Source organism: Balaenoptera musculus, chromosome 21 (assembly GCF_009873245.2).
Source record: "Balaenoptera musculus isolate JJ_BM4_2016_0621 chromosome 21, mBalMus1.pri.v3, whole genome shotgun sequence".
Taxonomy (NCBI): domain Eukaryota; kingdom Metazoa; phylum Chordata; class Mammalia; order Artiodactyla; family Balaenopteridae; genus Balaenoptera; species Balaenoptera musculus.
The window spans coordinates 9,769,322-9,793,456 of record NC_045805.1 but is presented as its reverse complement, the minus strand read 5'-3'; the positions used below and the strand labels follow the sequence as shown (position 1 = coordinate 9,793,456).

General features: G+C 38.1%; 1 protein-coding gene across 1 annotated transcript in view; it reads right to left on the bottom strand.

Annotated features, from left to right (window-relative positions):
* The window catches only part of CSMD1 (CUB and Sushi multiple domains 1), a 1,821,542-nt gene that overhangs the window by 194,244 nt on the left and 1,603,163 nt on the right, over positions 1-24,135 (bottom strand). The window contains exons 29-33 of the mRNA XM_036838958.1: positions 17,013-17,200; positions 11,280-11,474; positions 6,753-6,869; positions 2,333-2,446; positions 830-925 (exon numbers count right to left, since the gene is read on the bottom strand). Coding sequence (XP_036694853.1) covers positions 830-925; positions 2,333-2,446; positions 6,753-6,869; positions 11,280-11,474; positions 17,013-17,200 — 710 coding nt within the window. The remainder of the gene's footprint in view (positions 1-829; positions 926-2,332; positions 2,447-6,752; positions 6,870-11,279; positions 11,475-17,012; positions 17,201-24,135) is intronic.

Genomic DNA, 24,135 nt, shown 5'->3' with positions numbered 1-24,135 from the left:
CTATCCAGCCTCCAGCAAAACTGAGACCTGGAAGAGCTAAGTATTCTTAGTTAGTTTATCGCTGAAGATGACAACCTCTTTCCCATCTCAGCTGTACAGGCATCGCAAGTCAGATCCAGAGTCAGGCTCTGTGCCTCTGAAAGTGGATGGACAGCCCATAGGGTGTTTTTTCAAATTCATGTAATGGATATGCAAACTGAAGGCGAACTAGAAACAGGAAAAAAAACTGCATTGTTCAGAAACTTTGTGCAATCCCAAGCATTCTGAATAAGCTCCAAATTCAAAAATAATTATAAAGGGGTGAAAGTGCCTAAAGTTAATAGAATACAAGCGAAATAAAATAGGTATTTCAAGGGACAGAAACATGGATGGTATTTTGGATTTAGTTTGGTTTTGTTACATTTCCTTGACAATTAGTACTTACAGTAAGATTTGAAGATGCACCATGCGTTTTAAGTGTATTTCATTAAGACAGTTACTAAAATCTATTACGAAATATTTTACTTAATTTTAACTAGGTTAGGCGAAATATTATAATACATTTGAAATCATTTTGCAAATTGTGTTGCGCTATAGTAAGGTAATCTAATCAATATTTGTTTCGTCATCATGCCAGATAATCGAAGCATTATTGTATCTTTGTCTTAGAAGTATCACATTTAATTGTCAAAAGAAAAATCTTTAATATTTTTACTAAATAATTTCATTCTAAATACACGGATACCCTCAAATTCTTAAATATTAAGAAAAAGTGCAACTCAGATGTTTTGGTGCTGAAACCAGTGGTACGAGCAGTGTGTGGAGCCGGGCGAAGGTGGCAGAGACGCACCTTGATAGACGAAGTGGAAACCCCGCGCAGGCGCCCCACTCTTCGCGCTGAATCGGAGCAGAATCTGATTGGATGTGGCCAAAGGCAATGTTTCACCTGGAGGGAAAAACAGACAGAGATAACACGCAGGATCCATTCAGTGCACGGCCTGTGGTGGACAATGTTGGGAAAGTAATCATTAACTTGGAGTTGCACTTCTACTTTTTGAACTTTCATAAAACTTTACTTTGGCGTGTAGAACCCAAACACATTGTTTCTACAAAGATTTAAAAACTCTGTTCTTGTCTTGACATTCCATTAAAATGTTGTTTTCATCGTGATCTCCTTTATGCTTCTTTTGAAGAAAGCACTGATATAGGCCAATTAGCTGATAATGTGGGAAACAGAAGTGGGTGAATCGTTGACTCAGAATCAACTTTGACAGTTACTTGCTAGGATTTTACTCAGAATTAAGAAAATGTCTCAGAATCCAAAGCTGATTTTAAAAAAAAATAAAGAACTCAGAAAAAAATAAAAAACCTGTGAAATATATTTTTCAGCTCAATGTGCAGGAATGGTCTCAAGTACTCTGAGGGGCGTGTGAATCACTTAAGCTTTTCAGAGGTGAATTTGTCAGGATGTATCAGTATTTTAAATGTGTATCTTCTGATGCATTTCTGGACATTACATCATTGGACATTGGTCTTAACAGGACATAGGTCTTAAGACCTGTGGTTAGTAATACTGGGAAACTGGAAATAACGGAATCTTAGCCTTGGTTGATCACAGGCTGTGACGCAGGAGTATGGCTTGATGTTGTGTTGGTAAATGATGACAATGTAGCAGTGGTAAGAACGAGGGCCATGGCATCCATGAGGGGTTGGGGTAAATAAACTCCTTCATTAACCCATCTGAATACGATTCAGCAAATGGCGTTTGGTGTATATTCATATTTGTGGATAGGGAAAGACCTCTACATGTGATTTTAAATGAATGTATGGGATAAAAATTAAATTGTGAAAAATATCCCATGTTTTATGAAGTCCCATGTATGTTTACATGCATATATAGGGGCACACGTGAATGTATGTATGTGTATACACATCTGCACCTTTATAGACGTGTGACTGTGGTGCATCTCCACATGTATGCATTTAAAAGTTTGGAATGAGTCAGACCAAAATGTCAATAGTGTTTATCTCCAGGAAGATTACGACACTTAGAATAGAAAATAAAGTAACAAGATAGTTTATTACCCCTTTTTCTCTGATATTTTTGTTTTTCACTGAGGTGGATATTATATTTTCCACAATCTTAGTAAGCAAAATTATAAAGACAGGTGGTTTTATATGTGGGATAAAAATACATTTGAAATTTTACATTGGAAATAAGATTTTACTAAACAAGCAAGTTCAAAGATGATTAAATTTCTCCTTCACAAATGAAAATAAAAATAGATGAGTTTAAAATTAATTACCCTGGCTGTGTAACTAGAATTAAAGACAAAATTCATTGAAAGTGTACCTGAATGAGACCCAGAGAGTGAGCTGAGAAGTCTGGCCTGAGGGTGCGTTCCGTCAAACAGTTCTGTCAGGTCATTCAGTGCTGTCTGGAAATAGGCAAACTGCCCAAATACCACTGAAAATAGAGGGGGTGGGAAGGCACAAAATGCTTTTTTAAGATGAAAGAAATGAAAATGGTGATCATACTGTTTATTGATACCTCCAAAATATCATGATCCTAAGAATCCTGTAAAAAAAATTAGCTTATTTTCTCTGCTTTCTAAAAGTTTTCTGTTGCTTAAACAATTTTATTTTGCTTCTTGATCTTTTGGTACTTAATAAAAGGAATAAAATTACTGTTCCATGTACAGTTTGAACATTAAATGAAGACTGTTTTTTTCTTATAATACTATGTTAGGATAGTAGAAGAATAGCCATAAGGTGGTCCTATTTCTTTAAGAGTAATTAATGACATTTTATTCAGTGAACAGTAGGTATGGAATCAAGATACCTGTTGGTTTTTAAAGCATGCAATTAGTTGGGGAATTTAAAATTCTTCACCTATGATTATGACAGTGCCAAATTCATATGAACTCACTACAATTTATACACGATTCAGCAACATATTATAGCAATTTCTGACTTGTTTTATTCTACAGTTTATATATCTTACAGGTTACGTAAATTTCAAGAACACACTTCCTCCAAGTAAAACATCGCAAGTATTTTACTACTTCAAATTTAATCATTTTTGTATTCAAATGGATAATATACAGGGCCTTTACAGTATTTAGAAAAACTTGTGATTTAGTCTCCATTTATAAGCAATGATCAACAATTATCTATGTGTAAGGTTTAAACTAAAATCATTCTAAATCATTGTGAACAAGAAATGGAGGTGTGTGTATCAGTTATACATGAAAGAATTAATCTATGTGTCGGCAAAATGGAGGAAAATCTAACTATAGCAGCTGGTGTGTATTTATATTATATTGTATTACATTATATCATATCATATGTGTGGCATATATTCTATTACATATATGTATTACATACAGTGCACATATACATGCATGTATAATATATTACACATATATGTAAAAGAATATATGCATATATATATAGTACTTTAAGATTTTATAATTTCCTAGAGAAGCACAATTAAAGGAAGCATGTGAGCAAGGTGAATTTCCCAGTGGCTGAAGTGCTCTGAACACAGGCGCTAGAAAGAGGGACAGAACTTTCTTCTGGATCCCATGAGGGAGGCTCCTGCGTGCACAGCCCTCCCTTCACTGTCCCCCCACCTCAACATTCAGTCTTCATCTTGCTTGAGTCTCGTTTGTAGGAGAAAAGTGAATCTCACACACATAATTCCTACCTTCTTTTCAAGAAATGTTTAGAAAGCATAAGCTTTATAGTGGACACTAAGAATGAAGGGCTGATCAAGATAGAAACTTTGTCCCAGGAACATGCTAAGGTCTGCGGTAGTTCCCACAACAAATACAGAGCCAGAGTGTGGGTGTCGGGAAGGAAGAGGGGCCTGAACTCAGGGTGGGGGAAGAGTCTTCCCTGAAGAGCTGCTTGGTCTGAGTTCTGACCTACGACTGTTCTCAACCCAATTGTCCAAACCAGCAGACGTCTGCCAAGGGCCATAGCTGGTCAAGGAAGGCTATTCCTGCAGCTGGAAGACAGGGGATGAGAAAGTGCAGGCGAAGGGCCTGGGCGGGTGTAGGGAGGGAGGGGTGGTTTCCAGCTGTGGAAACAATGATGTTTCATGGGGGAGAGAGCATTCCAGCTACAGCCTTAACAAATGAGAAAGGAAACCCTTTTTGTGTAAGAATGGGACACAAGGGGTTATTTCAGCAAGCGAACATAAGGAGCAGTATTTGGCAGGTGAAAGGTCTGTTTTGCTAACACTCAGTGGATAAAGGGGGCGGGGGAGGGACGGGGGAGCAAGGCCACGCAGCCTGAGACTTCAGAGCCCCGAAGGCCAGGAAACGCGTGGATTTTGCTCTGGGGGCAAGAGGAGTGAGTGAAGACGTTTATGAAGGTGTTTTCATGATCAGATTTTTGTTTTAGAAAGGATACTCTGGTGATGCTTTTGGATGAAAATAGGGAGGAAATTAGGATACCTGATGATCTGTCTTCCATGACACTTCCCATTCGGACTTGTGTAAGAAGCCCCTTCCCACAATAGGGACAGTCACCCCATCCCATAATATTTGCTGGGCATCTAAGGCACCCAAAAAGTATTTTACTCATCTTAGCACTTATCACAATCATTGAATTAATTGTTAATTGATCGATTCACTTCTCAGAAAAGAGTAAGGAAGAGGGGGAAAAAATAATAGATAAGGTAGTATAGGTTTGTTTTTTTTTTTTTTTTAAAGGTAGAATAAGAGGCTCTTTTCTTTTTTTTTTTAATTTATTTATTTGTTTATTTATGGCTGTGTTGGGTCTTTGTTTCTGTGCGCGGGCTTTCTCTAGTTGTGGCAAGCGGGGGCCACTCTTCATCGCGGTGCGCGGGCCTCTCACTATTGCGGCCTCTCTTGCTGCGGAGCACAGGCTCCAGACGCGCAGGCTCAGTATTTGTGGCTCACGGGCCTAGCTGCTCCGCGGCATGTGGGATCTTCCCAGACCAGGGCTCGAACCCGTGTGCCCTGCATTGGCGGGCAGATTCTCAACCACTGCGCCACCAGGGAAGCCCAAGTATAGGTTTTTATTAAGGATTCTTTATAACTATTTTATTCCAGACTAAAGTTTTCTGCCCAGATAGAATATGATAAATTTATGCCATTAAACCTTTCATATTGGGAAATTATTATCAATATTTAGGATAGGAGTGTAACTTTTTTCTGCTGAAAAGTCATAATTGTGTTGTGACAACTCAAAAAAATTTTATAATAAACTAAAATCATAAACTCTGGCTGCTACATTCTATTGTGATAATTATATTTTGTCAAGTATCCATGAATAAAAATAAAAGGAATATTCATGGGAAAGTAATTGGAGGAATGTTGTTGGGAATTTAAGTGAAAAAATGTATTAACTGAGGCTAAGTAAGGGACTTTAGAGGCATTGGTCCAGCATAAAGAGTGAAAGTCTAGGACTTATTCTAAGTTTTACTGTCCATTTTTTATAACAAAATAAATCTTTTGAAGCCCAGTCTTTCAGTTTTTAAATGAGATTGATATTTTCCATTTGCTCATAAAGTGGACCCACTCTCTGCCTTTTGGGAAGCTGGCCCCTCTGCCTCTGCCTTGGTTTCCGTGTTCACATCCATCACTCTCCAAGTCCCAGGCACATGCTCTTCTTATCATGGCAAGATGATACAAGGAGAGCCTTGCCTGAAAACTCAACCATCCTTGCGAACTGGCGGAGAGCAGAAGCTAAACGATTTGGCTTAAGAGACTAAGCAAGTTGCGTCGCACAGTTCATGAAGAGCCCGTGATCTAAAATACCAAATGCTGAAATAAGTGCTTGGGGGGAGGTTTTCATTTGATTTTAAGAAGCCTGTGATTAATACAACAGAAGTTCATAGAAATCATTTGTCTCCCATATGCAAGTTTCTTAAGCAGAAATTAACTTTCTTGTCATATAATTGTATTTTTAAAATGTTTTCCCTCAAACAGAATCTATCCTTAGAATTTTTATCTGTTTTATTTCTATGAGTGGATGGCTGCTATTTTGAGTGTATAGAAAAAAACCTTGACTATGTTGGGCTCTAAATTTTACTGTTGGGAAAAAGGAACTATTCCATAAAATTATAAAAGCTACTATCTGGTTGACTCCAGGAAAGAATCCAACACAAAAATATTTTCCTGGTCAAGAGTGAGAGGGAAGATGTGGGGATCCGGTGTTGAGTAAACCACCAGGAAACCACCAGAGAAGGATCTTCTAGAAATGAAGCCATCCCAGAAAACTGGCTCAGGTTGGAAGCAAAGTTTAGGAGGGAAACCAGGATGCCAGGTTTGGAGGGGTCAGATAGGACTCTGCCTGCTTTTACATCTCCTGTCACTCAAAGGTGTGTTCACTGATCCAGTGATTTCCAGCATAATCAATAACCAAATATATGTGCCAATACCCCACAGGCTGATCAGTGTTCCCCTGGCTCACATGTGAGGCTGCAATCCTCCTCTACACACTAAACAACCAAAGGAGAAATGCTTTTTTCTAACAAAAATAAGAACAAAGGCAAATTTATTCTCTCTGATTATTCTGGATCAGAATCCGAGAAGGAAACTGAAGAATTTTATATCACACTGATAAAAGAATTGTAGTGGATCTTGTATAAGACATGTTTGGAAAACCTGTTACTTTAAGTCATCTTCTTTTATATTATTTTATTATACCAAGAGCTGGGATATTTGTTTATAAAATGATGGAAATATTAACACCGAAAGAGATATGACAGTGAATTAAAAATAAGAAGAAAATCTTACCAAATTCCTTTGGTACCGTTATGGAATAGAGGCAGATCTGACCAGCTGTATAATTGTGAGGGTAGTTGGGTGACAAGACCACCCCTTCTGATCCAGTGTACTGGCCTCCACAGGGGGCTGAAACAGACCAACGGAGAATTATGTGCTGTGCGTAACCACATGGCAAGTGACAGGTGACCTAAAAATGAAAGCACTGAACAAATGAGCATGATTATTCAAAAACTTAACAAAACATCACAGTTAAAAACTGATTTTACATTGCTATCAAAAGTAAAAGAAAAAGAAAAAGACTGACGAGGTGAGAAAAAAAGTAATTCAACTTAAGAGGAAGACCTAATATTATTTTTAAGAACGTTCTCAGACATGCTAAAATAATAATGAAAACAGTTGTCATGATAATAAAAACAGGTCCGATAAAGAAAAATTCTTATCAATACGTCAAAAGCCTACCAGAACTTTCTGGTTGATATCAACCATCATATTAACTTAAGAGATACAAAGATTATTTCAGTTTTCTATTGTCTTTATATTACTATGGGACTAAAAAAAAGTAATGTTTACTTTTAGTTCTTGTTGTGTTTTCATCGTAGATTCAGCTCGAGAGTGACATGTATAGTTACTAGTGGGTGTGGGGTCTCTTCCTATAAGTTCCATTGAGAGCTGAAGGAACCCAAAACTACAAAGTCAGGGCAGGTACACTGACGAGGTGTTATATGCACAGTTCAGAGAAAGAGCGAGTGTGTGTGTGTGTGTTTATTTTCCCTCTGATCATCTTTTTACCCCCAGCATTGCTCTTGCTGAGAAAATAGAAAAATACTGTAGCCTGGATATTCAAAATACTATTGTTAAACATCTTAAAATAGACTTTCAACTAAATCCCAGTTTCGGGATTAAACTGCGAATACTTCAATTCCTCATATTTTTACTTAAAAAGAGGTTCACGTCTGCTCATCTACTTAGGACACTATTTATCCACTGAAGCGACGCCAACTGCACCTCAGCTGTGCCCTTTGTGGCCTGACTGCATGCCTTCTTATCCTAGATACACCTTCTCTGATCTGAATTCAGAATTATTTTTCAGTATTTGAGAAAGTTTATATTTCTATAGCTTACTTCTTCTTAATGTGACAGTTTTCAAGCATTAAAAAGGATAGAAATCGGGGATAACGTGTCAAATCTTTTGAATGTTAATTAGCACATTGTTAAGTCCTAATTGATGGATGGGACTTTCTCCAGGATTAATAAAGTTGCTCAGAATGCTGATGCTAGTGTCAAAGCACCTCATTGATGATTTGGCAGGAGACTTCCCAGGTCCAGCTTTACGCAGCTGGAAAACTGAAGTCATATTCTAAAAGTCAAAGGAAGACAGTTTAAATACCTGACAGTTATAATCTATTTATGATCAACTAGTAGAGATTTCCCTTAACTAAGCTAAGAGCAGCCTTCATGCTGATGTCTTAACTCAGAATAATTTTATCACCTTAAAACACTTACCATGGCTTTTTTTACAATCTTAAATAGAAAAAAAATTTTTTCACTTTTAGATAGAGGAAATTTCTGTAAGTTAAATTTCAAAGCTCAAGGTTTTCAGTGAAATGCTGGGAGCCTCATTCCACCAGTTTAGACATATCACTTAATTTTAAGAAAATTAGCCATATAAATTCAACCAGGTTATTTCAGAACTATAATTTTTCTTAAACACTCAAAAGTTCAAATTTTTAAAAATAAGTATAAATGAAGAATGGAAATCTATTTTCTTTTAGACATATAAAATTTAAGCACATCATTTTGCAAATATCCCTTTTCTATTAAAAAGTTTATCTATTTCAAAGTTTAAACAACAAGCATAAATAAAAAGTGGAAATAAATCTTCACTGAACTAATATTTTGATGCCCAAATGATCAAACAGAAATCTTATCAAACAGAAATCTTGTATCTTCTGATATATTTGTTCAAGTATAACTACAAAAATTTAGTTTGTTAATGGGTAGGATGAAAGATCATTATTTTATGATAATAGAAAACACTAAAAAATAAAAAGGATGAAATGAAAGAAAACAAACATGGCATTTTAGGTCCTCTGCTACCTTGATAAATTGCGCTATGCTTATACATTTTTCCCCAGATTTAAAGATAAGCATGCAAACTGCATAACATCCTTCAAACACAACCAAACATTTGTGAAATTGAGAAAAATATGTAGAGAATTTTCATTTAATTCTTAACAATTACTCTGTCCATGTTACTGTGTTAACCTGAGAAACAGGCATGGTCTTTCTCATGTTAGAAATTCTTTTATATTAATGTGATAAGAGAAGGAAAATAAATATGCTGTTACTCTTTGGTAATTAATGTATTAAACAGATCATTTCCTAAATGAAAAAAGATTTGCAACAGTATTCATTGCAGATGGTAACAAGAAACTGACTCATCCGTTTGGTTAATTGGAGTATATGTCTCATATATAAAGGCAACAAAATACAATCACATTTGAATGTAAACCAAAAACAACATAAGTAAATAAAAGCCATTCTGACCCATGAAAGAGACTCCAGGCTGTTTCCATTTTTGTTCTAATTCAATAGGAAACTTCAATGAACAAAAAAATGTAGGCAATAGAAAGAAAAATTATATCATGAATTTAAAACAAACTAGCCCAAAATACATCCCTTAATATATGAACTATCAAAATGTTTAAAATATAGCAACATTCGCTTAGTTTAACTGGTGATCTGAGTGATCCACAGGCATTAATTCAGCACAAAATGTGCTGTTCTCCTTGAGATATCCAAACTAAACTATGGGAGAGGACATTTCTGTTTAATGATTTGGAATTTTTAGTTTTATTTAAATTGAAATAAATAACTTAAGGAAAAATCAGTGTTGTATGTTTTATGCACATAAATGTGATGACTGGTTAACAGAAACTATGCTTGAGTTCACGGGTCTTCAGATATGGGAAAAAAATCTCTAATTTAAAATTAAATTATTTATCTATTGCCTAAATGTGACCTCATTTTCCTCGTTTAGGCTATGGCTAAAGAATTTATCATCATCACCCATAAGTTCAGAGTATGTTTGAATTTAATACAGTGCGCACTTTTAAGGATGCCATTTTGAGGTGACTCTAGTGAACGCACGAGGACGCTCTTCTAACCCTCACAGAGGAGCACTGTGATGCCGCCGACTCAAAGCTTACTGTAACGTTTACACAGACATAAAGACATCATCTGGACGCCCCACACAGCCACGTGGGCCCTTCACCATTCTCCCCTCGCACGAACCTCCTGGAATCTGAGAAACAGCGATAATTATTTCCCTGCGTTTACTGCTAGAGGATAAAATATGTAAGACTAGGAAGACTTCAATTTTCACTGGAAATTGTTTTGGCTATTCCCTGATTTATTCATTTCCTTTGAAAACGTGTGTGAAGTTCCCTGTCTGCGCCAACCTTGAGTACTGCAGGGCTGGAGGACTGGGTTCCTGAACGGAAAAGCTCTCAGGGTCATAAGACAAACCCAGAAACACAGACATGCCAGAGCAACCCACGGCGTCAGGTCTGTTCGCCTGTGTTGTTTGCTCGGATTTTTCACGTACTAATTTTCTGAAGCACCACTTTGGTCGGAAGTTACAAGAAGCATCAGAGCCATCCTAAGGAAATGATGTTTATTTCATTAGTTCAGTGTATCTAACTAAACCAGTCCTTGAGTTCAGCCTAAAGTAACCTTGGAGTCAATTTTTCTGTCACAAACCACAGGATTTTACTGTCTCCTTTTTAAGGTGTATCACACAGTCTGGAGTTTTGCCTGTGGAGGGTCCCACGAAGCTACCCACCAGACACAGAACCTGGAGGACGGCCCAGAAGTCTGTGTTCAGACCCCTCCTCTCAGCACATCCCGCCAAGGGCAACTGCAACCTGACTTCTGTCACTGTAGGATCGCACTGCCTGTTCTTGAAGGTTGACCTTACCCTCTAATAGGTGCTTTTATTATTTAATGTACATGAGGAATTACAAACTGTTGGTATTTGGGGGGAAATGACACATCCTTATATACGCAATATATGTATATGTATGTGTATATATGTAGAGAGAGAGAGGCAGAGACAGAGAGACAGACAGAGACACAGACAGAGGGAGATACACACACACACACACAGAAAGGCAGAGAAATAGAGAAAGACAGAGAGCAAGAGGGAGACAGACAGAGACAGAGACAGAAGCAGAGAGACAGAGGCCACCTAGAGACTGGTAATTTGCATCTCTCATACATAGAAACAGCAGTTAGAAATGCCAAACGATCTAAGTGAGAGAAAAATATCTCCCCTTCCAGAAAGCTCTGAGAATGGCTAATCCAGTGGGTAAATTAAACGACCAAGGAAGGTCAAGTTCTTATCCCACGTTGCTCTGCGGGGTTTCCCCACCAGTGATGAGGGGATACAGGATTGAAGTGCAAACTGTCTCCAAGATGAGAGTCCGAATTCCAGAGGGAAGTTATCCCTGAAGGAAACACCGGTTCCATACGTACCATTGCAGGAGGGCAAGACCCGGTTCCAGGCGGGTTTTCCATCCGCTCCAATCACACACGTGATGGAAGATGGGTCAGCGATCTTGTAGCCAGAGTCACACTGGTACGTGATAGTTGAGCCAAGTTTGAAGTCCGTCCCAATCCTTGTCCCATTCATTATGTTTCCAGGGTCAAAACAGGCTTCCCGTGGTTTCTCTGTGGAAGACATGAGTGTAAACTCCATGAGGGCAGGAATTTTATTTTATTTTTTTGTTGTCGGTTGTTTATATTTTTAGTACCTAGAACAGTGTCCAGCATATACAATATGCTCAAAAAAATTGATTGACTAATTGACCAAGTTGTCAATTAATGTTCAAGTTAATAATTATCATAGAAAAATAGAAAAAACTCCTTTCAATAAAATTATTTCTTATTTTTCAAATGACAATTCACTATAGAATTGCTGTTGAGGTTGATTTCCTGACTTTTGTACTTAATTCATGAAATCACAACACATTTTAGGAAGAGATGGGAGAATTCGGCTTCTCAAAAGGAAACTGATTTAATTCATGTAAATTAAGAGCGATTTCTCATGCTGGTGAGATAACCATGGAAAGAAGTTCTGATCTTTCACCACTCTCACTAAGTCAGTGAAGCCACACTTAGCTGGAAAGCACATTTCCTGATCCATAAGGGTCAAGCCCTGTGTCTGGGATTTAATAATTGTTCAACACAGTTCTATTCTAATTCTAATAACTGCTCAAAGGAATTGAGGGCATGTTATGTATCAGGCGCTGAGCTGGGTACACTGCATGTTTTTCATTCAAATCTTCACTCCACCTCTGCAATGTGAGGATGATCTGTGGCCCCATTCTACATTTTGAGAATCTGAAGCTCAAGAGCGGTTAAATAACTTTCACAAAAACACACTGCAGAGATCTGTCCAGCTGTGGGGTCCACTAAAGGAGGCATTTGCTAAAAGCCTCTCTTTTCCCAGATATAAATACAAAGCTCTCTTCTTTCTTTCTCACAGTCCTGTAGCTGTGTGGGTAGTGCCACTTATGTGCTGGTAGCATTAACACTGTAAATGTCATATTTCAGCAGACCTTCCAAATGTCTCTAAATCATGTATCTATATATCTCCTTCTGTTGTGTGCAATTCCATCATTTGAATTGCTTTCTGTTTGTGCTTGTCAACGTCCTTCACTCCATCAGCAAAGCCCCTTGTAACGTCAGAAGGCTCTGAATTGAATTTTACAGATCTTCAAGGGATCAATATAGATGTTATACTGAAATGTTTTTCTTCATGTTTTTGGCCTAAAGTTAAGAAAATGCTATTTGTCACGAATGTGTTATTCATGAATGGGGTTATTAATGTCAATATAGGTTCAAGGATAACTTGAGTGGATAAAAGAAATATGTTTCAGTTCTTTCTATTTGGCTTGACAATCTTTGCCCCACGGTTAAGCAAACACATAAAAAATCTCTGGGAAGTATAAATGGAAGCCAGCATTTTAGCTTTTTGGGGGTTGTGATTAATGTGGATTATGTTCCTCTTTAAGCACTTTCCCTTCCTGAGTGTCTGCCTATGGCCAATGAGTAAATCCACACAGTAGTGTTAGGAAGACGCTCCTGGGAGATTGTGGCAGGTGAGCCGGTAAAGAGTAAAGATGCAATGAGCTCTGAAAACTACATCCTACATCCTCTTAGGAATGGATAACAAACAGTGGAAGAGGGAAAAGCACAAACTTTGTGACGTCCTGCAGGACGGAGAAGAGGCCTGTTTAACTGTATTTATTCAATATCTCTCATTATATTTTTAATGACCTATGTGTCAACATCAGCCAAACAGAGATCTCTTTGGCAACTGTTGGCCTAATTATTATAACCAGCTATTAGAATATTTTATTTACATACTTTGGTTAAAGTGCAACATAAATATATAAACATTATACTATCACGTGTATCGTACATCATATACCATCTGTAATATATCATATGTATTATATATTATCATACATCATATGTATCATATGCCATGTATAATATATTAATTATCATATATATCATGAATATATTATATCATATATATAAATTGTGGAAACCCCTCCAGGTCCTCTATTTTTGCTCTGGTTAGAGACTCACAGCAATAGTTGTGTACTGTGTTGGGACCAACACTCTCTAATCACTTTATTGAAAACCAATTTGGATATTTCAAGGAGTAGGGGACATTCTGATAATTCTTAAATGCTGCCTTAGATCCCATAGAGAACACAGATTGTTTATTTTAAGCAAATAAGGGACGAATAGATAAAACTGTGGGCACGAGAACAGTCCTTCCATCGGATGCCGTTTACTCTGTCATCCAACAGAATGTATTGAGTGTCTAATAAATACAAGCACTGGTCTAGGGCATATATTTTTCTCCTATAAAATGATGGAGAAAGGGCTCCCCTGGTGGCACAGAGGTTAAGAATTCACCTGCCAATGCAGGGGACACGGCTTTGAGCCCTAGTCCGGGAAGATCCCACATGCTGCGGAGCAAATAAGCCCGTGCGCCACAACTACTGAGCCTGCGCTCTGGAGCCCACGAACCACAACTACTGAAGCCTGTGCGCCACAACTACTGAGCCTGCGCTCTAGAGCCTGCAAGCCACAACTACTGAGCCCGCGAGCCACAACTACTGAAGCCCGCGTGCCTAGAGCCTATGCTCTGCAACGAGAAGCCACCGCAGTGAGAAGCCCGCGCACCGCAACGAAGAGTAGCCCCCACTCGCCACAATTAGAGAAAGCCCGCGTGCAGCAACGAAGACCCAACGCAGCCAAAAATAAAAAATAAAATAACTTAAAAAAATGATGGAGAAAAAAATACATGCCTGTTGCCTGGTTGGCCTTTTTGATCACTTTTTGTTATTATAAGTGTCTGTCGGTTTAGTGTACTGTTTGGTTAAATACCACTCCCACGATTTTCTGCTCTGTGTTGCAAATTGAGACCGCTGATGGCCAGTTTTTCTTCATTTCTCCAAATGCACTGCATCGAAGCTTTTACTTGCATTTACTCAGTTGTCAGTTCAGGATGTTTGGTGATAACTCATGGCACGCTTTTTGCTTACAAGTTGTCACATTTCCCAGTGAGATGACTTCATTACGCGGTGTGCTCTGCCCTGGTTCCTGTCTGTTCTGCTTATGGACGCCTCCCAGAACGCCTGCGCCGAAGCCGCCGGGCCCCTGGGGTCACTCGGCACGACTGCCCCGTGGCTCCTTCTGGTCAAGCCCAAGAGCCGGTCCGCTCCCTGCTTCCCTCACCGTATGGGGCCTTGTGCTTGCTGGATGCTGTATCATTGCTGTGTCCTTCCTTGTTTTCTGATGGTTTTTTTTTTCACAGGCTCCACTGGAGAACTTTTAAAGCATGAGAGCTCTAGCGCCCATTTAGAAGGCTCTGCTGGTACCCAAAGAACCAAACCAAAGAGGCAGCCCTGTACCCCTATCATGAGGGACACAAGTTCTACTGCATTTATTCACTCATCTGCAGATTCTCTTTCCCTAGGATGCCCTGGGGAATACAAGGTGATGACAGATGTACAGTCTTTTTTTTCATTGAAGTATAATTGATTTACAGTATTATATTAGTCTCAGTTGTACAGCATAGTGATTCAGTATTTTTGAAGATTATACTCCATTATAAGTTATTACAAGATAATGGCTGTAATTCCCTGTGCTATAGAAAACATCCTTGTTGTTATCTATTTTATACATACTAGTTTGTATCTGTTAATCCCATACCCCTAATTTGTCCCTCCCCACTTCCCTCTCCCCTTTGGTGACTATAAGTTTGTTTTCTGTAAGTTTGTCTGAGTCTGTTTTTGTTTTGCATATACATTCATTTGCATTATTTTTAGATTCCACATACAAGTGATATTATACAATATCTGTCTTTCACTGTCTGACTTATTTCACTAAGCATAATTTTTCTAGGTCCGTTCATGTTTCTGCAAATGGCAGAATTTAATTCTTTTTTATGGTTGAGTAGTAGTCCATTGCTGGCTCATATGGCAACTCTAGTTTTAGCTTTTTGAGGACCCTCCATACTGTTCTCCATAGTGGCTGCACCCATTTACATTCCCACCAACAGTGTAGGAGGGTTCCCTTTTCTCTACACCCTCGCCAACATTTGTTATTTGTAGACTTTTTCATGATAGCCGTTCTGACCAGAGTAATGTTATACCTCACTGTTGTTTAGATTTGCATTTCTCTAACAACTAACAATGCTGAAAATCTTCTCGTGTGCCTGTTAGACAGCTGTATGTCCTTCTTTTTGCAAAAATGTCTCTTTAGGTCTTCTGTCCATTTTTTATTGCATTGTTTGCTTTCTTGGTATTGAGTTGTATGAGCTGTTTATATATTTTAGATATTAACCCCATGTTGGTCTCATCATTTGCAAATATTCTCTCCCATTCCTTACAGTCTTATATTTAGATGAAACGTGTGATTTTTTACTCATTACAGAATGGGCGTTGTCTATTAATACAGAAACTGTCTAATGATATGGCAAATACTTAAAAGTACTGCTGTTAATTATTTGTGAACATTAATGGATCCCATCCAAAAAGCACAGCAACTCCTTCAAGTGCTGAATTGTTTAAATTTTTTTAAATTGTATATTGTACTGAAGATCAGTAAATTTGTAGATTTTGGCGTTTTTGAGGAAGTAGATTAATTTCCTACTTAAAAACCATATCAAGAAATACAAGTCCATTAAAGGGTTAACATAGATTAAACATACCCTATATTTTATTTTATAATTCTAGTAACTAATAACTAACTCAAAAGTTTAAATAAATGTATACATTTTCATTATTTTTTATAAAGCACTCACTACTGTCAATTAATATTTTGATAAATCCTTTTCTCTGATTCTTTGTGATATACCCCGTGTTTCCCTTGTTCACATGAGAAACAAATTTGAAAAAAATATATATTTATTTTCATGAACCCAACAGCAAAATGCTTAGGTTGGGGTGATCTTTGTGAGTCTGTCTGTTTGTTTTCTCTGGATGCTAGTGACAGGGGGTGGTGGATCCCAAAGAAGTGGGAGTCACTCATGAGGTGACCAAAGAAGAAAGCTCTGACCAGGATCAGTGTTTGCTCCCCATCAAACCAACCACCATGGGTGGTCAGGACAGGGAAATGGCAATCGATATTTTACATCTTGAAAAATACTGAGATAAAACTAAGCTATTTATCGGGAATTCCTTGGCAGTCCAGTGGTTAGGGCTCCATGCTTTCACTGTTGAGGGCTTGGATTCATTCCTTGGTTGGGGAACTAAGACCCTGCAAGCCAAAAAAACCCCAAAAAACAAAAAAAAACCCCCAAAAAACAAAAACCAAACTAAGCTATTTATGGACTTAAATTGAGTCATCCTCAAGAAACAAATTAAGATAGTAAAACACATATTAAAATAATTCTTAAATACTCAAATTATTTATTGCACAAATCATAATTTATCTTTAAATGGCTATGAATTTGGAAAAAGAAATCTCCCTCCCCCATTTTCTTTTCTTTCAGCTAAGGTAGAAATGCGTGTTGGAAATTTCTTCTCCACTGGCGAGATCGACCCTGTTCCCCAGACGATTGAGAGAGATGTCAGAATTTTATGCATTAAACAGATAGGCAAGACTTTATAAATAAATGCTTACGATTAAAGCAATCTCGATACAAATTACTTTCCTCACAAGTTAAGCTGGTCACAGTACCTTTAAATTCAATGGCGAACCCCGACAAGCCCACAGAAGCATCACTTCGAAATGCCAGAAAGAGACTATTTCCACTACTCTCAATTCTTTCTGGGGCTTGAGAGCCCTGGAAACTTCCAATGAGAGGGCTGTTGGAATCCCCTCCTTCATAGATATGTAGGAAATCATAGCTGGGCTCCATGTTGAAACTAAAAGGAAAGAATATTAATTAGATTATGCACCTAATATATGTGTCTCTTATCTTCCAGACTATAAAGTCTCTGAGAGCACACAGTGATTTTATTTGCTTTTGTAAAATAATTTTTAAAAATTAGGACAATCCAAAAGTTAAATATAATAATAATCAAAATGGCAATAAATAACAATTATAACAAATACTATTAGTATTTTATACAATCACCAACATCTTCAGTACAGTATGATTTTGAAGATAAGAGATCTTATCTCTTATCAGAAAGAAAGAAAATGAATCCTTATAACATAGATATAGTATCTCTTCCCTATAACCATGATATTTCTAATGAAATGCAGTTTGAAAGAATAGGGTTCAGAAGGGATGCATTCCCACTGGTATTTGATTTTTATGTGAATATTTTTAGTTTTAATAACATATATCCTTGATGTCACTGACAATTCTTAAAGTTAAAAAATATTTTTGTTTGATTTTACTTTTAAAATTGTAATTGCCTCTATTTGCTTAGATAATTTGGCCAATCATAGCAGTCCATACAATGGTACAAAGTATGGAAGTCAACTGTTTCACATCATTTCACCTTGATTGGATATTCCAATTTTCTCTTCCCCTCTCCCTCCCGCTCTTTCCCACTCTCTCTATTTCTCTCTCTGTCTCTGTCTCTCCTTATGTAAATACCCTAATAATTTCCAAAGTCTAACAATTAAAGCCCAAAGCTCTCAAGTGGGGTGCAGCTTTAAATGTCTCTGCCATTTATGATGAGAAGGATGATGATAGTCTGGGAACTTTAAAAATATACCTCTTCTCAAGTGACAGATTGAACTGCATTTACATGTCCAAGATCTCAGTGGGATCAGAATAAACAAACACACTAGACAGAGGTATTGATGTAATCCATTCTGACTTGCCCTCCTCTGTCCCTTCATCTCTAAATCAGGGCCTTTGGGGTCTTTAACGTGGACCGATCCATGCAGCTTCCACTCTCTTTCCTTTCCCTTGACAGCATACTTGTATACAGGGATGGAGAGAGTCAGGAGGTTTTATAATCACGAACATGTGCTGTTGTTTAAGTGGCTTTAGTTTATCTGGATATTCAAGGGATAAAACGTGAACCCAAGGTCTTTCCAGAAGCTGCCCACTGCATTCTGAAGGATGTAGCACGGGGGACCACCAAGGACCCGATGTTAGTATGACATCTGGACCTGCATCGCGCCATCCCATTTCCTGTCAAGGTGCCCTCGCTCCCATGTGAGGTCCTGAACACATTTATTCAAGGAATTTGTCAGAGGTTTCAGAGTCTGTTTATCTGACAAGTTCCCTGAAGTCAGAAATGAAGAAAAAGTAAAAGACTGGAGTGACTAAAGAGTGAGTAAAGAGGCCAAGAGGAATTGCATCAACCAAACAGAATTTGGTTGGAATAACAATTTTATTTGGAATAGTTTGCAAGGATGTTATTAGACTCTGGTCATGCTGTACCCCTGATAATTGGCATAACTAATTATTACGATAGATTATTTTTGAACATGGAAGTACGATCAGGCACAAACAAACATATTCTAACTACCCTCTCCTTTTGGATGTGCCGTCACACGCACATAGAAGTCTGAAGTGATATTTACAATTAATGACAGTTCCTTTGGTTAAATCCTGTCTTATTTCTACCTATACCAGATGCACAGATCTACAAGCCCCAATAATAGGCCAAAGTCTGGCCATGCTTTTAAACCAAATTTAATTTGCGTTCCAATGTGTGAGTCACATCAGCCCCACAGTCTATAGAAGCCTGTGATAAAACACTCCTCCTCGAAGACCCCCCGAGTACCAGGGTGAGCCTTGAAGCTCATATGTGCTCAAGGTCATGTCATTCTTTGCCTTCCTTGTTAGTAATGCCGGGCTCCCCTCCCCTCTCCACACCTGACTGCAGTCACACTCTTTAAACAGTGCATCCTGGGAAGCCTGTATCAACACCAGCTTCTTTGACTGGGTCCTTGAGCATCCTTGTTCCCATCTGGTACTTCTGGCTTCCTCCTTCTTTCTACTAAGCAGATCTAGGAGCTGAGGTCCCAGGAAAACTCCCACCTGAGCATACACAAGTTGTCCATTCCTTAGAACATGTCACAGGTATGTGATTTTCTGTGACACCGGGTCAGCTAATGATTCCAAACTCTTAGAGTCGGAAGAAAACTTGAAGATTTTCTAGGTCAACTATCTTCCAGGGAAGTGCACAAAATTAAGTGAGAAAACTTCTTGTGTAAAACTGCCTTATATATTATATACTATTATGAACTGCACTTTGGGAACCTTGATAATGAGTCACCGTGACCCAAGGGAAGGTAGGAAACTCCTACGAAAAGGCTCTGTGTTCTCTAAAAGGCTTTTAATTGTTAATTTACTTTTAATCTCCTGGTAGCAGAGGTGTCTCCTGGTTTTAAGGAAGGCGCTACTAGAATTTAGCATTAACAAAACCCATAAAGATATTCAAAAATATAACCAGCAAACGTTCACAGCTTTTGTATAATAGCTGAGTGGCATAATAAGGTATTCATCATTTGGTAAATTTATAGCAGCTTGAGTAAATTCAGGAAATGATGGCTTATTAAACTACTTAAAATTCAGAATCACAGAGGTTTAAAATTATACTGACTCATATCTCATCAGGAGGAGAAAGTGAAGGAAGATAAGCAAAACCAGGCCTGAAATATTGATGCAAACATCTCAAGAAAAGAAACTTGTTCAACTGACAGATAAATAAATCTAATCAGACCACTTTGCCTTGGGGAGCGAAGAGACCAATAGGACAGTATATAGAACCACTTCTCTTTTAAAACACCACTTCATTTAGTTCAGAAATCAAAATGTGAATTTGGAAAAGATCATGGGATTTAGAAAAATTCAATTATTTATACCATATATTAATAATGTGAGAGTTCTATGGAATTTATATTTACAATATAATCATATTATATTATGACTTGAACTTTTACCATTTAGTGTAGCAGAAAGAAGTTAGCATTTTTTTTAAAGGACTAATTGTTTATTAAATCAGACTTTACAGTAATGAAATTTGGGGAACTTTTGTTTTCAGAGTTCTACCAAGTCTTGACTACCTTAATTTATTTATTTTTATTTTTTATTTATGGCTGTGTTGGGTCTTCGTTTCTGTGCGAGGGCTTTCTCCAGTTGTGGCAAGCGGGGGCCACTCTTCATCGCGATGCGCGGGCCTCTCACTATCGCGGCCTCTCTTGTTGCGGAGCACGGGCTCCAGATGCGCAGGCTCAGTAATTGTGGCTCACGGACCTAGTTGCTCCGCGGCATGTGGGATTTTCCCAGACCAGGGCTCGAACCCGTGTCCCCTGCATTGGCAGGCAGACTCTCAACCACTGCACCACCAGGGAAGCCCCAAGTCTTGACTATCTTAATGATAATAACAATACTACCTTTGGGAATGTCTGACAGGATGTACTATGGAAATGAATTAGCGCTCACGCATTAAGAGAAATATTAGACATCAATGAGAAATTATACTAAGTATATCTGTATCACTTTATTATTGCTTTTCTTTGAAAATTCTGTAAATTAAGCCCTCTCATGTGGAACACACTGTGTGCAAGGTAGTATTTAAAAGCAATTCTTGCCACATCATGTGTATCCTAACGCAAGTAGAATGCTGAAAAGCAAAATAATCTATTTCCATTTTTGTCATGCAGCCTGATGTAGTACCTGTTAGACACAAGACCTCAGGCTTTGCTAGATGTAAAACTGAAGACCCCTGAAGGGATAAATGAAGTAATCTTTAGGTATGACATTTAAAGTCTTATTAGGGACTTCCCTGGTGGTGCAGTGGTAAAGAATCCACCTGCCAGTGCAGGGGACACAAGTTCGAGCCCTGGTCCGGGAAGATCCTTCATGTCGCGGAGCAACTAAGCCCATGCACCACAACTACTGAGCCTATGCACCTAGAGCCCACGAACCACAACTACTGAGCCCGCGTGCCTAGAGCCCGTGCTCTGCAACAAGAGAAGCCACCGCAATGAGAAGCCCACGCACCGCAATGAAGAGTAGCCCCCGCTCGCTGCAACTAGAGAAAGCCCGCACACAGCAACAAAGACCCAATGCAGCCAAAAATAAATAAATAAGTAAGTAAGTCCAGAGGAGCTCCACAGGCAAATTCTATCAAACAGTTAGAGAAGAGCTAATACCTATCCTTCTCAAACTCTTCCTCATTCTATGAGGCCACCATCACCCTGATACCAAAACCAGACAAAGATGTCACAAAAAAAGAAAACTACAGGCCAATATCACTGATAAACATAGATGCAAAAATCCTCAACAAAATACTAGCAAACAGAATCCAACAGCACATTAAAAGGATCATACACCATGATCAAGTGGGGTTTATCCCAGGAATGCAAGGATTCTTCAATATATGCAAATCAATCAATGTGATAAATCATATTAATACATTGAAGGAGAAAAACCATATGATCATCTCAACAGATGCAGAGAAAGCTTTCGACAAAGTTCAACACCCATTTATGATAAAAACCCTCCAGAAAGTAGGCATAGAGGGAACTTATCTCAACATAATAAAGGCCATATATGACAAACCCACAGCCAACATCGTTCTCAATGGTGAAAAACTGAAACCATTTCCACTAAGATCAGCAACAAGACAAGGTTGCCCACTCTCACCACTATTATTTAACATAGTTTTGGAAGTTTTAGCCACAGCAATCAGAGAAGAAAACGAAATAAAAGGAATCCAAATCGGAAAAGAAGAAGTAAAGCTGTCACTGTTTGCAGACAACATGATACTATACATAGAGAATCCTAAAGATGCTACCAGAAAACTACTAGAGCTCATCAATGAATTTGGTAAAGTAGCAGGATACAAAATTAATGCACAGAAATCTCTTGCATTCTTATACACTAATGATGAAAAATCTAAAAGTGAAACTAAGAAAACACTCCCATTTACCATTGCAACAAAAAGAATAAAATATCTAGGAATAAACCTACCTAAGGGACAAAAAACCTGTATGCAGAAAATTATAAGACACTGATGAAAGAAATTAAAGATGATACAAATAGATGGAGAGATATACCATGTTCTTAGATTGAAAGAATCAACATTGTGAAAACGACTATACTACCCAAAGCAATCTACAGATTCAATGTAATCCCTATCAAAGTACCACTGGCATTTTTCACAGAACTAGAACAAAAATTTTCACAATCTGTATGGAAAACACAAAAGAGCCCGAATAGCCAAAGCAATCTTGAGAAAGAAAAACGGAGCTGGAGGAATCAGGCTCCCTGACTTCAGACTACACTACAAAGCTACAGTAATCAAGAGAGTATGGTACTGGCACAAAAACAGAAATATAGATCAATGGAACAGGATAGAAAGCCCAGAGATAAACCCATGCACATATGGTCACCTTATCTTTGATAAAGCAGGCAAGAATATACAGTGGAGAAAAGACAGCCTCTTCAATAAGTGGTGCTGGGAAAACTGGACAGCTACATGTAAAAGAAGGAAATTAGAACACTCCCTAACACCATACACAAAAATAAACTCAAAATGGATTCAAGATCTAAATGTAAGGCCAGACACTATCAAACTCTCAGAGGAAAACATAGGCAGAACACTCCATGACATAAATCACAGCAAGATCCTTTTTGACCCACCTCCTAGGGAAATGGAAATAAAAACAAAAATAAACAAATGGGACCTAATGAAACTTAAAAGCTTTTGCACAGCAAAGGAAAACATATGACGAAAAGACAACCCTCAGAATGGGAGAAAATATTTGCAAATGAAGCAACTGACAAAGGATTAATCTCCAAAATTTACAAGCAGCTCATGCAGCTCAATATCAAAGAAACAAACAACCCAATCCAAAAATGGGCAGAAGACCTAAATAGACTTTTCTCCAAAGAAGATATACAGATTGCCAACAAACACATGAAAGAACGCTCAACATCATTAATCATTAGAGAAATGCAAATCGAAACTACAGTGAGATATCATCTCACACCAGTCACAATGGCCATCATCAAAAATTCTACAAACAATTAATGCTGGAGAGGGTGTGGAGAAAAGGGAACCCTCTTGCACTGTTAGTGGGAATGTAAATTGATACAGCCACTATGGAGAACAGTATTGAGGTTCCTTAAAAAATTAAAAATAGAACTATCATATGACCCAGCAATCCCACTACTGGGCATATACCCTGAGAAAATCATAATTCAAAGAGTCATATACCAAAATGTTCACTGCAGCTCTATTTACAATAGCCAGGACATGGAAGCAACCTAAGTGTCTATCAACAGATGAATGGATAAAGAAGATGTGGCACATATATACAATGGAATATTACTCAGCCATAAAAAGAAACACAATTGAGTTATTTGTAGTGAGGTGGATGGACCTAGAGTCTGTCATATAGACTGAAGTAAGTCAGAAAGAGAAAAACAAATACCGTATGTTAACACATATATATGGAATCTTAAAAAAAAAAAAATGGGCACGAAGAACCTAGGGGCAAGATGGGAATAAAGACACAGACCTACTAGAGAATGGACTTGAGGACATGGGGAGGGGGAAGGGTAAGCTGGGACAAAGTGAGAGAGTGGCATGGACATATATACACTACCAAATGTAAAATAGATAGCTAGTGGGAAGCAGCCGCATAGCACAGGGAGATCAGCTCGGTGCTTTGTGACCACCTAGAGGGGTGGGATAGGGAGGGTGGGAAGGAGACGCAAGAGGGAAGAGATTTGGGAACATATGTATACGTATAACTGAATCACTTTGTTATAAAGCAGAAACTTACACACCATTGTAAAGCAATTATACTCCAATAAAGATGTTAAAAAAAAAATAAGTAAGTCCTACTTAAAGGAGGTATTCCATAAGAGATGGTA